At 39.3% G+C, this 18,865-nt stretch overlaps 1 protein-coding gene across 1 annotated transcript; it reads right to left on the bottom strand.

Moving 5' to 3' along the window:
* Positions 1 to 7,019: 7,019 nt before the first annotated feature.
* On the bottom strand, positions 7,020 to 17,393 carry ungb (uracil DNA glycosylase b). The gene is made up of 7 exons (XM_083531990.1): positions 16,842 to 17,393; positions 16,560 to 16,729; positions 16,350 to 16,445; positions 10,227 to 10,324; positions 9,994 to 10,082; positions 9,551 to 9,729; positions 7,020 to 8,334 (listed from the first exon to the last, which is right to left on the bottom strand). The coding sequence occupies exons 1-7, from the start codon at positions 16,921 to 16,923 to the stop codon at positions 8,194 to 8,196; spliced, it is 855 nt and encodes a 284-aa protein (XP_083388116.1). The 5' UTR covers positions 16,924 to 17,393; the 3' UTR covers positions 7,020 to 8,193.
* Between the last annotated feature and the right edge of the window lie 1,472 nt (positions 17,394 to 18,865).

The raw sequence follows: 18,865 nt of genomic DNA, 5'->3' as shown, positions 1-18,865 counted from the left end.
GGAACATCCCACCAGAGCTCCAGTTTTGGAGATGCTCTGACCCAGTCATCTAGCCATCACATATGTGCCCTTGTCAAACTCACTCAAATCCTTACTTATGCCCATTTTTCCTGCTTCTAACACATCAAATTTGAGGATAAAATTCACTTGCTGCCCAATATATCCCACTTAATAACTAGGTGACATGATGAAGAGATAATTAATGTTATACAGGTCATAATGTTATAACGTTATAATGTGACGCCTGGTCGGTGTATATATCCAGATTGTTAACTAGGCCAAATCTAAAGAATCTTCCATTCCAAAAAAAAATGCATTTTGGCAATTTTGACTCGATTTATCCCCCCTTGTGTTTACATTTCATGGATGGAAGCATAACAGATGATTGTGATTTAATAAATTCTTTAAAAAGTTTTCAACCACTCTGAACTACACTTTTTTTGGGGAATTCTGAATGCTTTCAAATTTGGCATCATTTTCTATTATATATGTTTAAAGTTATATTCTAAGAACTAGACATGTTAACTGGTGACAATCCAGACCCGGGGACAAGATTAGCAGGCTAAACCATCTGCTAACTACAATGAGTTGTCACTCATGTTTATTGAGACTGTGTCTATTCTCATTAATTTAATTAACATTAAATTAGAAAAGAATGAATGCACAGTTAGCACTTTTAGTCTGAAATTAGGAATGTTAAATATTATCTTTCTTACGTCAGAAGTGCCGATTCTAAGTGAAAATATAATTGATCAGCAGTTTATTGTATTGTGTTTAACAGAAACATAAATTAAACTGAACAATTATTTAACTGAAGCTAGTCTTTGATAATCTAAACATTACTCAAAAAAGTAAGCATAAATGTAATCATTACTGATATACCCCCAGGGTCCATTAGCCCTATTTGATTTACTTGCAGAATTTGCAGATATCATTTCAAACTTAGCTTTTTTTAGACAAAACATTAATTGTCAGTGATTTTAATATACATTTTTATTTTCAGGAGGACTCCGTAAAAACAGTAGTTTTAGATTTAGTAGGAACAAATTAGAACGTAATAGGTCCAACTTATAATAGTGGACACAGTTTTGATTTAATACTACAATTTGAATTAAATAAAGAAAATATGGTCATAGTTCCACAGTCCAATCAATAATTTATCAATATTATCTAATCAATAATCTCCTGGAGTTATCGACAAAGATTGAATAATCATCTCACTCCATAGAGTTTGATTGGGCTACTGAATGTGTAGAATCAACACTTCACTACACTCTAGATAATGTAATTCTCCTTAAAAATAATAAGAGAGAAAGAACTAGCATCACGGAATATTGGCCATACATGCGCAGTCATACATTAAAATGAACCACTTGGATATTGGAAAGTAAATGCCATCAAACTAAATTGTTTGCATTTCAAACAGTATAGAAGGAGAGCCTCCTGAGTTATAGACAGCGTTTAGTGCTGCAAGATCAACATATTTATACCCTAATAGAAGATAAAAAACACAATCCTAGAATTATTTAACACTGTAGCAAAATTAACTAGGAATAGAAGCACCACACTAACATGCTCTCTGAACAAGGGGCACTGCTATTACGGTTCACACTGTTGTCACCTCAGGCAGGGACTTTTGCAACGCTCTTTTTTGGTCTTCCCTATAAACTCCTAAACAAGTTACAGTTGGTGCATGAATAATTACTCGAACTCCTACAATGGACCGCATATCTCCTGTTCTTTAACAGCTGCACTGGCTTCCTTAAACAGTGCATTTAATATAAAATCCTGCTTTTCGTTTATAAGGCATAACATAACAGCGACCTTCTTCTTCTTCTTTCGGCTGCTCCCATTAGGGGTCGCCACAGCGGATCATCCGTCTCCATACCACCCTGTCCTCTATATCTGCCTCTTTTACACCAACTACCTGCATGTCTTCCCTCACCACATCCATGAACCTCCTCCTTGGCCTTCCTCTTTTCCTCCTACCTGGTGGCTCCATCTTCAGCATTTTTCTACCAATATAATTCATGTCCCTTCTCTGCACATGTCCAAACCATCTCAATCTCGCCTCCCTCACCTTGTCACCAAAACATCCTACATGTGCTGTCCCTCTAATAAACTCATTTCTAATCTTGTCCATCCTCGTCACTCCCAACGAAAACCTCAACATCTTCAGCTCTGCTACCTCCAGCTCCACCTCCTGTCTTTTACTCAATGCCACTGTCTCTAATCCATACAACATCGCAGGTCTCACCACAGTCCTATAAACTTTCCCTTTCATTCTTGCAGATACTCTTCTATCACAAATCACTCCTGTCACTCTTCTCCACCCACTCCACCCTGCCTGCACTCTTTTCTTTACTTCCCTAACACACTCTCCATTACTTTGCACTGTTGACCCCAGGTACCTGAACTCCTCCACCTTCTCCACCTCTTCTCCCTGCAACCGCATCACTCCACTGCCCTCCCTCTCATTCACACACATGTACTCTGTCTTACACCTACTGACTTTCATTCCCCTTCTCTCCAGCGCATATCTCCACCTCTCCAGGCTCTTCTCAACCTGCTCTCTACTCTCACCACAAATCACAATATCATCTGCAAACATCATAGTCCAGGGAGACTCCTGTCTGACCTCGTCCGTCAACCTGTCCATCACCACTGCAAACAGGAAAGGGCTCAGGGCCGATCCTTGATGCAGTCCAACCTTCACCCTGAACCAGTCTGTCGTACCTACTGCACACTTTACTGCCATCACACTGTCCTCATACATGTCCTGCACCACCCTCACATACTTCTCTGACACACCTGACTTCCTCATACAATACCACAACTCCTCTCTCGGCACCCTGTCGTACGCTTTCTCTAAATCCACAAATACACAATGCAGCTCCTTCTGTCCTTCTCTATACTTCTCCATCAACATCCTTAAAGCAAATAAGGCATCTGTGGTGCTCTTCCTCGGCATGAAACCATACTGTTGCTCACAGATGGTCACCTCTTCTCTCAACCTGGCTTCCACTACTCTTTCCCATAACTTCATGGTGTGACTGATCAACTTAATTCCCCTGTAGTTACTGCAGGTCTGCACATCTCCCTTATGCTTAAAGATCGGTACCAGCACACTCCTTCTCCATTCCTCAGGCATCCTCTCCCCTTCCAGAATCCTGTTAAACAATCTGGTTAAAAACTCCACTGCCATCTCTCCTAAACATCTCCACGCTTCTACCGGTATGTCATCTGGTCCAACCGACTTTCCATTCTTCATCCTCTTAATCGCTGCTCTCACTTCCTCCTTACTAATCCTATCTACATCCTGCTTTACTAACTCCACATCCTCCAACCTTCTCTCTCTCTGATTTTCCTCATTCATCAGCTGCTCAAAATACTCCCTCCATCTTCTCAACACACTCTCCTCACTAGTCAACACATTTCCCTCTCCATCCTTTATTGCTCTAACTTGCAGTACATCCTTCCCAGCTCGGTCCCTCTGCTTGGCCAATCGGTATAAATCCTTTTCTCCTTCCTTAGTGTCCAACCTCTTGGCTTTCGCCACATCCCTTTTAACCTGCTGCCGCATCTCCTTGTACTCCTGCCTACTTTTCTCATCACTCTGTCGATCCCACTTCTGTTTTGCCAACCTCTTCCCCCTAATGCTCTCCTGCACTTCCTCATTCCACCACCACGTCTCCTTGTCTTGCTTTCTATTTCCAGATGTCACACCAAGTACTTTTCTAGCTGCCTCCCTCATCACTCCTGCAGTAGTTGCCCAATCATCCGGCACCTCTTCACCTCCACCGAGCCCCTGTCTGACCTCTTCCCTGAACCTCACACTACACTCTTCCTCCTTTAGTTTCCACCATCTTATTCTTCTTTTAAACCTTACTTTCCTCCTCTTCTTCTTCGCCTCCAAAACCATCCTACAGACCACCATCCGATGCTGTCTAGCTACACTGTCCCCCGCCAACACCTTACAGTCTCCAATCTCCTTCAGGTTGCATCTCCTACACAGAAGATAATCCACCTGTGTGCACCTTCCTCCACTCTTATACGTCACCCTATGATCCTCCTTCTTCTTAAAATACGTGTTCACCACTGCCATTTCCATCCTTTTAGCAAAATCTACCACCATCTGACCTTCCACATTCCTCTCCTTAAAACCATACCTACCCATCACCTCCTCATCACCTCTGTTCCCTTCACCTACATGCCCATTAAAGTCTGCCCCAATCACCAATCGTTCTTTCCTAGGTACACCATCTACCACTTCATCTAATTCACTCCAGAATCTTTCTTTCTCCTCCATCTCACAGCCAACTTGTGGAGCATAGGCACTGATGACATTTATCATCATCCCTTCAACTTCCACCTTCACGATCATCACCCTATCAGAAACTCTCTTCACCTCCACTACACTCTTACTGTACGCTTCCTTCAGAATCACCCCTACACCATTTCTCTTCCCATCCACACCATGATAAAACAGTTTAAACCCACCTCCAATGTTCCTGGCCTTACTCCCTTTCCACTTGGTCTCCTGAACACACAACACATCTACCTTTCTCCTCTCCATCATATCAGCTATCTCTCTCCCTTTACCCGTCATAGTACCAACATTTAAAGTACCAACCCGAACCTCTACTCTCCTACACTGCTCCTTTTCCTGCCGTATCTGTAGACGCCTTCCTCCTCTCCTTCTCCTCCTTCGGCCAACAGTAGCCCAATTTCCACCGGTACCCTGTCGGCTAACGATACCTGTGGCGGTCGTTGTTAACCCGGGCCTCGACCGATCCGGTATGAAATTCTCATTTGTGATCCGCATATTTGATTTGGCACATGTTTTACGCTGGATGCCCTTCCTAACGCAACCCTCCCCATTTACCCGGGCTTGGGACCGGCACTAAGAGTACACTGGCGTGTGCCCCCCTAATGGCTGGGTTACATAACAGCGACCAAATTTTTTATTCAGGTCTAGTTTAGTAGAATATTATAAAAAAAAAAAAAAAATATATATATATATATATATATATATATATATATATATATATATATATATATATATATATATATATATATATATACACAGTGAGGAAAATAAGTATTTGAACACCCTGCTATTTTGCAAGTTCTCCCACTTAGAAATCATGGAGGGGTCTGAAATTGTCATCGTAGGTGCATGTCCACTGTGAGAGACATAATCTAAAAAAAAAAATCCAGAAATCACAATATACAATTTTTAAACTATTTATTTGTATTATACAGCTGCAAATAAGTATTTGAACACCTGTCTATCAGCTAAAATTCTGACCCTCAAAGACCTGTTGGTCTGCCTTTAAAATGTCCACCTCCACTACATTTATTATCCTAAATTAGATGCACCTGTTTGAGGTCGTTAGCTGCATAAAGACACCTGTCCACCCCATACAATCAGTAAGAATCCAACTACTAACATGGCCAAGACCAAAGAGCTGTCCAAAGAGACTAGAGACAAAATTGTACACCTCCACAAGGCTGGAAAGGGCTACGGGAAAATTGCCAAGCAGCTTGGTGAAAAAAGGTCCACTGTCGGAGCAATCATTAGAAAATGGAAGAAGCTAAACATGACTGTCAATCTCCCTCAGACTGGGGCTCCATGCAAGATCTCACCTCGTGGGGTCTCAATGATCCTAAGGAAGGTGAGAAATCAGCCCAGAACTACACGGGAGGAGCTGGTCAATGACCTGAAAAGAGCTGGGACCACCGTTTCCAAGGTTACTGTTGGTAATACACTAAGAAGTCATGGTTTGAAATCATAAATGGCACGGAAGGTTCCCCTGCTTAAACCAGCACATGTCCAGGAACGTCTTAAGTTTGCCAATGACCATTTGGATGATCCAGAGGAGTCATGGGAGAAAGTCATGTGGTCAGATGAGACCAAAATAGAACTTTTGGGTCATAATTCCACTAAACGTGTTTGGAGGAAGAAGAATGATGAGTACCATCCCAAGAACACCATCCCTACTGTGAAGCATGGGGGTGGTAGCATCATGCTTTGGGGGTGTTTTTCTGCACATGGGACAGGGCGAATGCACTGTATTAAGGAGAGGATGACCGGGGCGATGTATTGCGAGATTTTGGGGAACAACCTCCTTCCCTCAGTTAGAGCATTGAAGATGGGTCGAGGCTGGGTCCTCCAACATGACAATGACCCGAAGCACACAGCCAAGATAATCAAGGAGTGGCTCTGTAAGAAGCATATCAAGGTTCTGGCATGGCCTAGCCAGTCTCCAGACCTAAACCCAATAGAGAATCTTTGGAGGGAGCTCAAACTCCGTGTTTCTCAGCGACAGGCCAGAAACCTGACTGATCTAGAGAAGATCTGTGTGGAGGAGTGGGCCAAAATCCCTCCTGCAGTGTGTGCAAACCTGGTGAAAAACTACAGGAAATGTTTGACCTCTGTAATTGCAAACAAAGGTTACTGTACCAAATATTAACATTGACTTTCTCAGGTGTTCAAATACTTATTTGCAGCTGTATCATACAAATAAATAGTTAAAAAATCATACATTGTGATTTCTGGATTTTTTTTTTTTAGATTATGTCTCTCACAGTGGACATGCACCTACGATGACAATTTCAGACCCCTCCATGATTTCTAAGTGGGAGAACTTGCAAAATAGCAGGGTGTTCAAATACTTATTTTCCTCACTGTATATATATATATATATATATATATATATATATATATATATATATATATATATATATATATATATATATATATATATACACAAATTTTCAGAATATTTAAGGCCTACATAATTTATTTTATATTTAATTATTTTTTACTTAAGTCTGTTGTCTGTTGCCACACATTTAACATTACAATTATACTGTTGATTTAAAAATCAGAACATTCAAACATATTTCTAAAAAAGTACACACAACGTATTCCTCAATCATGGGATGTTTGACATGTAAAATGGCAAAAAAACAACACAGAGACCTCCACAAATGCACATTTTCACAAATCACATTTTATTTGGCTTCATATGAAATTACATATGATTATTTTATGTTACTATGTGTTTACTGATAAAAAGGAATTACTAAGGGCAAAGTAATACAGCAGGGCAGTCAATACAACACAACAAAGAACTACAAATAAAAAAGTTAATTATTTGGTTTAATCCATACTAGGTTACAGAAAACATTACTACACATCTGTTGTTTGCACTGCTACAGACCCTCCTTAATCTATTGTTAGTAGAAATCAATATTAAATCCATAATTCACTTCTGTATACTGATGTTTTATATAGAGATGGAATGTAGATTAAACAAATAAAAATAAAATTTTGCGAACGTTTAAGTAGGGTCTGTGCCAGGGGCAGATTTGTGCATTGTTTTAATATTTAGTTTTTTTTTGTCTGATTTTCATGCACATACACTTTGGTACCACCCCCTCTCCATGGTGAGAGCACTAGAAACATGACATTTGAATTAGAGAATGAAATAGAGAACAAAGCTGCTGGCTAACATAGAATGATACTTGTAATTTTGACCTTTCAGTTTTCCAGCTATTTTTATGGTAATTGTTATAGATTTAGCCAAGTACTGTGTCTGTATGTTTGTGTCTGTGAAGCTAATACTATTATAAACAAATTCCAAAAAATAAAGATCTGAAGGGCTACATTACACTATTATAGAGTTTGCATGACTGTTGAATTGATTTCACTTCATAAACTGGGAAGAAACTATTGTTGAGAAGGCTATCACAAGCTGACGATTTGAAATATTGAGTTGTAAACTCAATTTGCCATTTTGCAGTTGCAACATTGGTCATTAGAGTGTAAATAGACACTGTAAAATTTTTATTATTAATTGTTGAACATGTAACATATTTTTTTAAAATAAAATATTTGTTCTGTATGAAATAAAGATCTTGGTTTAATATTTTCTAACTTGATCAATTATATAATATGTTAACACTGAAATGTTTATAAGCATGTTTATTTTTATTATCACATATTTTTTCATTAAACCCATTAGCAGAAAAATAATTAAAAGGAGATACCCACAAAAGTTAGGTTATATAATTAATATCTAATATAACCTTACTTTCATTTTGCCCATACAATTGCAGTAAGATTATACTGATGTTTCAATAACTCATAATAACAATTCAAAATATACAAAAAAGGTACCCTAGTCACAGTGCATTCCAATCAATTGGTGTCTTTCCTGATGCCCTAAGTATGCTGTTGGTCTTTGAGAAGTGTCTGCATCCAAAAAAGCCCATGTGAGCAGAGTAAGGTGATGGATGGCTTGTCTCAAGGACATGATGGTGTGACTGCAAATAAGAGAAATGTTATAAGCAATGCTACATAGCAAATTTACATGCATAGTGAGCAGTGAACAGCTCTACATCAATTTTACACATCGGTTTTCAGAACTCAGATATAATGGAGAGCAATATGTGCAGCACATAGTTTTCCTAAAATAAATATGCATTTTAATTATGTCTGATTCTATGAGCTCCATTGGTGACAAGCCTGATATTTCAGCTCTATGATCCGTGGAAGTGCAGTTATACTTGAGAAATAACTCCTTAAACCATAGCCAGTACTTATTAAAGTGAGGGATGAGAGAATGTGCATTAAAATGATAAATAATATGATTATTAAAATATTGTTTATTGTATTGTGCACCTCGCAAGCTCCTCTTAAGCTGGTGTATGCCTGCAAATAGACTGATTAAGAGCCATTCAATAACATTTCTATATTCAAAGAACAACAGGAAAAGCTTTTATAGAGTTTATTTTTTGTAGACTAGTTTTTGTAAATGACAAAACTAATGTGTAAATGATAACATAAAATAGTTTTTTATTTAAATGTATTTAAGTGAAATGTATTTTTAAAGTAATTATTAATAAAATGTTCATGTGAATGTCTAGATTCTTAATCTTAAAGAAAAGTTGAGCAGCAGCCCATTTCCTACAAGTGAGTGGTGGTTTCCGTAATGTACACTGTAGCTCATTTCCTCCCAGCGAGTGGGTGTTTGCTATTAAACCCCATATGCACCATGCTGTAAGTGCAGCAGGTAGGCAAAACAATAATTACAACTTACTTATATTCTGTTGTGCTTTGTTATCTCTTTGGCATCTTCTCATTTATATATACATTTATTAGATTTATTAGATGCAAAAAAAAATTACTTCTTTAAATCTAATTTTTATAACTGATTTTTTATTTAAAGGGTAACCACTTGTTTATTATTAGTGGTTAATATACTATTAAACCCAGTCTTGGATTATTTTGAAATCCAGGAGTGTGAACTATATGCAGTTACTGCAGTCACTGAATACAACGCTACTAGGTGGCAACAAAATAAAAAATATATATCATAATTATTCAATTACAGGGAACGGTAGACAATTACCTAAAAAAGCAAATGAAAAAATATAATGTAAAATCTGGTGAGACTTTAGATAACATTTTGTAGACTACACATTAAAAGTCAAATGTAAAACATGGACACCATTTTACAGTCTGGTTCAGGAAACTCACTCTCTCAATAAATTTGCCTTTTCTTTGAGCATGTGATCCCCACAGCAGAAAGACCAGCCCTTTCAAATTCCTACTTAGGCTCTGAACTACAGCATCAGTGAAATTCTCCCATCCACAATCCTGGTGGGATGTCGGCTCTCTGCTTCTCACAGTCAGAACAGAGTTGAGAAGTAGAACACCTGACAGTAGGAGAAAAACAAGGGCTTTATAGGCAGACTACATAAATGCATACGCTAACCACTAAGCATATTTTATTCATTGTAAACTGTACTATTATTATACTTTTTTTTTTTAAAGCATCAAAGCATGCTTACTATAATACTATAATACTTCATTCTAATTAAAGTCACTACACTATTTTCACTCATTAGATTTTAACCGAATGGCTGCATATGTTTATTTAAGGGTAAAAATCATCTTTGTGGCATGTAAATGTAATTAACCTTGTTTAGCCCATCCTGTCAGGTCCCCATGGCCAGGGTGTTGGAAGTCCTTGATATCTATTGCGAGTTCGGTGAATATATTTTCCAAACTAAACAAATGGAAACACAAAATTGGGTAATAACCACTTAGTTAATATATAAACAAGAAAATCATAAAAATGACAAAAATCTGTTACAATATAACAAATTTTGTGAAAAGTCATTAGTTGAAATTTTGTATGTAAAATATATACCTTGGAGGTGGTGGTGAAGGCCTCAGTACACTAAAGCACAGACCATGAGCCTGACCTGGTCTGGGATATGGGTCTTGTCCAAGGATGACCACTTTCACCTGAATACCAATAATATGTATGTATATAATAATAATAATAATAATAATAATAATAATAATAATAATAATAATAATAATAATTATAATTATAATAATATTAATAATATTAATATTAATAATAATAATATACAGTGGTGTGCGGTATGGTGTGGTATAAAGTGTCCATAAAGTGTCCGTGTGCGGTATGGTGTGGTACAAAAATAAATAAATATAAAGTGCACTTTGCTGTGCAAGTCCAGAGCTTAAAGTGTCGTGGTGCGAAAGGTGTGATATGTACAGAGAAGAAGTGTGATGATGGAGAGAGTGGACCAGCTTTTAGATCCAGGGTGTTTCCTGGTTTAAACACCGAATGGCCTGCGGGAAGAAGCTCCTCCTCATTCTCTCTGTGTTCGCTTTCAGGGAGCGGAAGCGTTTCCCTGAACGCAACAAAGAAAAGAGTCCATTGTTGGTATGGCTGAGGTCCTTCACAATCTTCCTGGCTCTGGTCCTGCACCACGTGCTGTAGATGTTCTGCAGGTCAGGGAACGCGGCGTGGATGGTACGTTCAGCTGAACGCACCACCCTCTCGAGGGCTCGCCTGTCCTGCATGGTGCTGTTCCCAAACCAGGAAGTGATGCTACCCCCCAGGACGCTCTCAATGGTGCAGGTGTAGAAAGTCTTAAGCACCTGAGAGGGTAGTTTAAAGTCCCTTAAGCGTCTCAGATGGTACAGACGCTGCCGGGCCTTCTTCACCAGGGTGTTAGTGTGACAGGACCAAGACAGATCCTGTGTGATGTGAACACCCAAGTACCGGAAACTGTCCACTCTTTCCACTGGAGTTCCGCAGATGTTTAGCGGTTGGTATGACCGCTCCCGCTTTGTGCTGAAGTCCACGATCAACTCCTTAGTCTTGCTGATGTTCAGGAGAAGGCTGTTCTCCTGGCACCATCTCTCCAGGTTTTTAACCTCCTGTAGGTAGGCCGTCTCGTTGTTGTTGTTGGCCCACCACAACAGTGTCATCAGCAAACTTGATGATGGTGGTGGAGTTGGATGTGGCCACACAGTCATATGTGTACAGTGAGTACAGCGGGGGCTCAGAACACAACCCTGGGGAGCTCCAGTGCTGAGGGTGAGGGTGGATGAGGTGTGTTTTCCCACCCGTACGGCTTGTGGTCTGTCTATCAGGAAGTTAGAGATCCATTGACACAGCGGAGTCCCAGGACCTCCAACTTAGAGGTGAGTGTGGAGGGAATCATGGTGTTAAATGCTGAACTGTAGTCCACGAACAACATCTTTGCATAATTCCCGTTTCTTTGGTCCAGGTGGCTCATCGTGGTGTGGAGGAGATGAGCAATGGCATCCTCAGTAGAGCGGTTCTGACGGTACGCAAACTGTAATGGGTCCAGTGTGTCTGGTAGTGATGCAGTGATGAAGTCTCTGACCAGTCTCTCGAAGCACTTCATCACTACTGAGGTCAAAGCTACAGGGCGGTAGTCATTGAGGCAGGCGGGCTGGGGTTTCTTCGGGACAGGAACAATGGTGGACTGTGGAATGGTGGACTGTGGAATGGTGGACTCAAGTTTGCTTCAGTTAGAGGTCACGAACAGATGGCCAGACATTCTCCTTCAGGATTTTTTGGTAAACAGCAGAATTCATGGTTCCATTTATCACAGCCAGTCTTCCAGGTCCTGAAGCAGCAAAACAGCCCCAAACCATCACACTACTACCATATTGTTTCTGTTGGTATGATGTTCTTTTTCTAAAAGCCGGTTACTCTACGCCAGATGTAATGGGACACACACCTTCCAAAAAACGTTTGTCTCGTCAGTCCACAAAGTATTTTTTTTCCAAAAGTCTTGGGGATAATGAAGATGTTTTCTGGCAAAAGTAAGACGAGCCTTTATGTTATTTTTGCTCAGCAGCGGTTTTCATCTTAAAACTCTGCCATGCTGACTATTTTTCAAACACATTTTCACACAGGGCCATGTAATTTTGGATTGTGTTTTCCCTTAATAATAATAAAAACTTTCATTTAAAAATTGCATGTTGTTTTCACTTGTGTTATCTTTTAATAATATTTAAATTAGTTTGATGATCTGAAACATTAAAGTAAAAAACATGCAAAAAAATAAGAAATCCGGGAGGGGTGAACATTTTCACACCACTGTATATATATTAGGGTTGTAACGGTACACAAAAGTAACAGTGCTGTTTGTACCTTAGTTTTTAGGTCATGGTTCAGTACAATTTTGGGACGGTTTATGGATGGGAGGAAATGCAAAATGTAAAATTCTCATTTAATATAACCGATATAACCCATGTCCATCCTCAGCACATGTCAAACCCTTTCAATCGTGCCTCCCTCACTTTGTCCCCAAAAACATCCTACATGTGCTGTCGCTCCAATAAAGTCGTATCTTATCTTGTCCATCCTCGTCACTCCCAATGAAAATCTTAGCATCTTCAGCTACCTCCAGCTCAACCTCCTGTCTTTTAGTCAACGCCCCTGACTTTCATTCCCCTTCTCTTCAGCACGTACCCTCACCTCTCCATGCTCTTTTTCACCTGCTCCCTACTCTTACCACAAATCACGATATCATCCGCAAACATCATAGTCCATGAAGACTCCTGTCTGACATCGTCTGTCAACGTGTCCATCACCACTGCAAACAGGAAAGGGCTCAGAGCCAATCCTTGATGCAGTTCAACCTCCACCTTGAACCAGTCTGTCATTCCTACTGCACACTTCACTGCTGTCACACTGTCCTCGTATATGTCCTGCCTCCATCCTCACATCCTCACCATCCTCACATACTTCTCTGACACACCTGACTTCCTCATACAATACCACAACTCCTCTCTCCACCCTGTCGTACGCTTTTTCTAAATCCACAAACACACAATGTAACTCCTTCTGACCTTCTCTATACTTCTCCATCAACAATCTCAAAGCAAATAATGCGTCTGTGGTGCTCTTCCTTGGCATGAAACATATACTGTTGCTTACAGATGGTCACCTTTTTTTCTCAGCCTGGCTTCGACTACTCTTTCCCATAACTTCATGGTGTGACTGCAGGTCTGCACATCTTCCATATTCTCAAAGACTGGTACCAAACTCCTTTTCCATTCCTCAGGCATCCTCTCACCTTTCAGAATCTTGTTTCACAATCTGGTTAAAACTCCACTGCCATATCTCCCTAACATCTCCAACACTATATATATATATATATATATATATATATATATATATATATATATATATATATATATATATATATATATATATATATATACAGTGGGTACGGAAAGTATTCAGACCCCCTTAAATGTTTCACTCTTTGTTATATTGCAGCCATTTGCTAAAATCATTTAAGTTCATTCTTCTTCCTCATGAATGTACACACAGCTCCCCATATTGACAGAAAAACACAGAATTGTTGACATTGTTGCAGATTTACCCTTTGCTGTGACACTCATATATTTAACTCAGGTGCTTTCCATTTCTTCTGATCATCCTTGAGATGGTTCTACACCTTCATTTGAGTCCAGCTGTGTTTGATTATACTGATTGGACTTGATTAGGAAAGCCACACACCTGTCTATATAAGACCTTCCAGATCACAATGCATGTCAGAGCAAATGAGAATCATGAGGTCAAAGGAACTGCCTGAAGAGCTCAGACACAGAATTGTGGCAAGGCACAGATCTGGCCAAGGTTACAAAAAGATTTCTGCTGCACTTAAGGTTCCTAAGAGCACAGTGGCCTCCATAATCCTCAAATGGAAGACGTTTGGGACAACCAGAACCCTTCCTAGAGCTGGCCGTCCGGCCAAAATGAGCTATCGGGGGAGAAGAGCCTTGGTGAGAGAGGTAAAGAAGAACCCAAAGATCACTGTGGCTGAGCTCCAGAGATGCAGTCAGGAGATGGGAGAAAGTTGTAGAAAGTCAACCATCACTGCAGCCCTCCACTAGTCGGGGCTTTATGGCAGAGTGGCCCGACGGAAGCCTCTCCTCAGTGTAAAACACATGAAAGCCCGCATGGAGTTTGCTAAAAAAAAACACCTGAAGGACTCCAAGATGGTGAGAAATAAGATTCTCTGGTCTGATGAGACCAAAATAGAACTTTTTGGCCTTAATTCTAAGCGGTATGTGTGTAGAAAACCAGGCACTGCTCATCACCTGTCCAATACAGTCCCAACAGTGAAGCATGGTGGTGGCAGCATCATGCTGTGGGTTTTTTTTTCAGCTGCAGGGACAGGACGACTGGTTGCAATCGAGGGAAAGATGAATGCGGCCAAGTACAGGGATATCCTGGACAAAAACCTTCTCCAGAGTGCTCTGGACCTCAGACTGGGCCGAAGGTTTACCTTCCAACAAGACAATGACCCTAAGCACACAGCTAAAATAACGAAGGAGTGGCTTCACAACAACTCCGTGACTGTTCTTGAATGGCCCAGCCAGAGCCCTGACTTAAACCCAATTGAGCATCTCTGGAGAGACCTAAAAATGGCTGTCCACCAACGTTTACCATCCAACCTGACAGAACTAGAGAGGATCTGCAAGGAGGAATGGCAGAGGATCCCCAAATCCAGGTGTGAAAGACTTGTTGCATCTTTCCCAAAAACACTCCTGGCTGTATTAGATCAAAAGGGGGCTTCTAGTAAATACTGAGCAAAGGGTCTGAATACTTAGGACCATGTGATATTTCAGTTTTTCTTTTTTAATAAATCTTCAACAATGTCAACAATTCTGTGTTTTTCTGTCAGTATGGGGTGCTATGTGTACATTCATGAGGAAGAAGAATGAACCTAAATGATTTTAGCAAATGGCTGCAATATAACAAAGAGTGAAAAATTTAAGGGGGTCTGAATACTTTCCGTACCCACTGTATATATACAGTGAGGAAAATAAGTATTTGAACACCATGCTATTTTGCGTTCTCCCACTTAGAAATCATGGAGGGGTCTGAAATTGTCATCGTAGTTGCATGTCCACTGTGGGAGACATAAGCTAAAAAAAAAAAAAAAAACAGAAATCACAATGTATGATACAGCTGCAAATAAGTTTTTGTATTTATACTCAACTAAAGTAAAATAATGGGCATATTTCCACTTTGAGAAACTCGTCTTGTGATGAGTGATGAGTGGTGCCTGATTTCCTCCACACATAGCATTTAGAGTTGAGGCCAAACAGTTTAATCTTGCTAACATCAGAGAATCTTGTTCCACACAGACTGAGAATCCTTCAGCAGGTTTCCATGGTTTTTGCACCGAGGAGAGTCAAGAGAGTTTCATCCAGCCACTCTGCTGTAAAAACACAGATTGGTGGAGGCCTACAGTGAGGTTGTCCTTCTGGAACTTTGTGTGAAGATCTTCTTGGTCACTTTTCTTAATAAGGACCTTCTCCTTTAGTTGTTTAGTTTGGCCGGCCGACCAGCTCTTGAAAGTGTCTTGATTGTGCCAAAATTCTTGCATTTAAAATGATGTAGGCCACTGTGCTATTGAAAATCCATAATGCAGCAGCAGTTTTTCGTAGTCTTCCCCAGATCTGTGTCATGCAACAATCATGTCTCTGTGCTCTGCAGGCAGTTCCTTTGACCTCATGGCTTGGTTTTTGCTCTGATGTACATTGCCAGCTGTAAAGCCCTCTATAGAGAGGTGTGTGTATTTCCAAATCATGTTCAATCAATAAACTTTTCCACAGCTGGACTCGAATAAAGGTGTAGAACATCTCAACAATCAGGAGAATTAGGAGGCACTTGATCTAATTCTTGAATGTGTTTCAAAAGGTCTGAGTATTTATTTATAAAACATTTATATATGATATTTCAGTTTCTTTTATAAAAACAAAAAAGTAGGATAATTTAAAGTATTTTGTTTTCATTTTCATTTCTTTTGTCATTATGGGGTACTGATTAACTAATGAGAAAAATAGATAAATTTGAAAGATTGTATTATTAGGCTGCAACATAAAATGTAAACATGTAAAGAAGGTCTGAATACTTTCGGAATGCACTGTATATATACACATCCATGAATATACTTACAGCCTCGAATGCACACACATTTGTCCAAAAGAAGACCTGCTCTTTTCTAGGATAGACAGTGAAATGTTTCCTCTCCTCACTGACAAATGTCATCAGCTAAAAAACAGAAGACACTACATTTGACACTGTGTCAATGTCATAACAGTCCTAACAGTACAATTGCGCATAGCTTTAAATTATGTGTTTGTTAAATGTGGTTATATACTGTACCTTAGTAAAATAAGGTTTGGTGAATTCAGTCTCAATATGCTTTTGCCAGCTTTCTCCAATGAGCATAGGATCATTGTGAGCAGCAAGCCTCCTCATAGCTTCACATCTTTTCTGCTCTATTTGCTTCAGCTGCTCAACAGTAAGCTTTTGGCCATTGCAACGTTTCTGTTCTTTGACATTAAATACACCAAAGATATCAAAGATATGAATATACAAGTAAAACTTAATATATGTTAATTTACAATTTTTTTAAATACCCATTGCATAAATTTATTTCCATACCTTGGGACATTAGTTCCACGAGGAGTGTTAAATATGCTGCCGAAAATCTTTTTTGCACTCTGCACGAGTCATGCAAATACATGTATTTTGCAAGTCACAGAATCGAAACTGAAACTTCAAGCTAACCAAAAATAGCAGTGAAGTTAAAAACCATAGTTGCATCTACCAGCTTCCTACCTGCTTGGTCTATGTTAAAGATTGAGATACAAATTACCAGCATTAATGTGCAAAAATTAGGTTTAATGTGTGAGTGTTCCTATGTACTAAAAAATCTAATAAATCTGACTTTCTGCATTTCAGAGTACTAAGATTGAAGAATTATATGTTTCAGCTGTTTCCACATGGTTCTATTAAATGCTGTGGCAAAAAATCAAAAGAACACTTTGAGATGCATCACCAATACTTTCCCTGTAGGAACCATGCATTAGAATCTTGATTACAGACTGACCAACTTTTAGAAGAGCATCTTGATGCTTATTTAAACATTAGATCATATTCACTTCCTTCAGGCACCACAAAACCTTTGAAGTGTTACAGCACTTACTTCTTCCTGTTTTTAAATGTAAAACATCTAAACAGCAGGTCTTTATGATATAAAATATTGAAATCAAGATAAATCACATTAGATATTTTTTCACTTTTTATACAACCTGGCAAGACTAATTCTTTTGTTTTTGTTATATGCTTAAAACATTTGGGTGTGAGATCAAAAGATGATCTTGACATGAAAACTAAATTTATTTAGAATGATTCTACACTGGATGTGTGGTTGCATATCCCCTACTTGTACCCACTCATGACGCAGCAACCCTTGTGATGTTTTTTCAGTCTTGTACCACAGTTTCTTTCAGCTATTTGTTTTGGGGGTTACTTCATTTAGAAAGATGATATATATGTTCAATTTGGTTAAGGTCTGGTGATTGATTTGCCGAGTCTAAAACAAGTTGCAAATTGTTCAATTAAGACAGAATTTGTATCTTCATTTGGATTGTCCCTCTCCTCTTTAGTTTCAGAGGATGCAGCATCCAGGGTTTCCAAGAATAATTTTACATTTCAACTTGTCTGACCACAGAAATGTTTTGGTATATTTGAAATGGCCCAGAGAAGATAGCAGCATTTCTCGATCATTTTTGCATATGGCTTCTTCATGGCATGATAGAGCATTTGTGGATAGCAGGAACAGTGTTTACAGACATTGATTTCTGGAGGTGTTTCCACAAAAATCTTTTCTTTTAATGCAGTGCCTGCTGAGGGCAAATAGATCACACATCCAATACTGATTTTCACTCAGGTCCTTTATGCACAATAAAGCATTAATGCAAGATTGTTAATAAAAAACAGGCTACAAGCTAGAATCTCCCAGCCAATTTTTTTTTTAATGCAAGGTTTACTTCAATAAAATTATGATAAAATCACAAACTTATTTCACAGTGCTTCACATTGTCCACATGTTGTTATGTTACAGCCTTATTCCAAAATGAATTAAATTATAAATTTTCTTCAAAATTCTACAAACAATATCCCATAATGACAATGTGAAAGAAGTTTGATCAGAGCTGTTCAATCGGGTTCAATTCTGGGCTCTGGCTGGGCCACTCGAGGACATTCACAGAGTCGTCCTGTAGCCACTCATTTGTTATCTTTACTGTGTGCTTAGGGTCATGGTCCTGTTGGAAGATGAACCATCGCCCCAGTCTGAGGTCCAGAGCACTCTGAAGCAGATTTTCATCATTGATGTCTCTGTACATTGCTGCATTCATCTTTTCCTCGATCCTGACTAGTCTCCGAGTTCCTGCTGCTGAAAAACACTCCCACAGCATGATGCTTCCACCACCATGCTTCATTATAGGAATGGTTTTGGGCAGGTGATGAGAGTGTGATGCCTAGTTTCCTCCAGACATGATGCTTGGCATTCAGGCCAAAGAGCTCAATCTTTGTTTCTCATGGTCTGATAGTCCTTCAAGTTTCTTATGGCAAACTTCAGGCAGCTGGTCACTTGCCTTTTACTGAAGAGTGGCTTCCGA

Source organism: Silurus aristotelis (genome assembly GCF_946808225.1).
Source record: "Silurus aristotelis genome assembly, chromosome: 26".
NCBI classification, from domain to species: domain Eukaryota; kingdom Metazoa; phylum Chordata; class Actinopteri; order Siluriformes; family Siluridae; genus Silurus; species Silurus aristotelis.
Note: the sequence above shows the minus strand (reverse complement) of the source record. Positions and strands in the feature narration are given on the sequence as shown.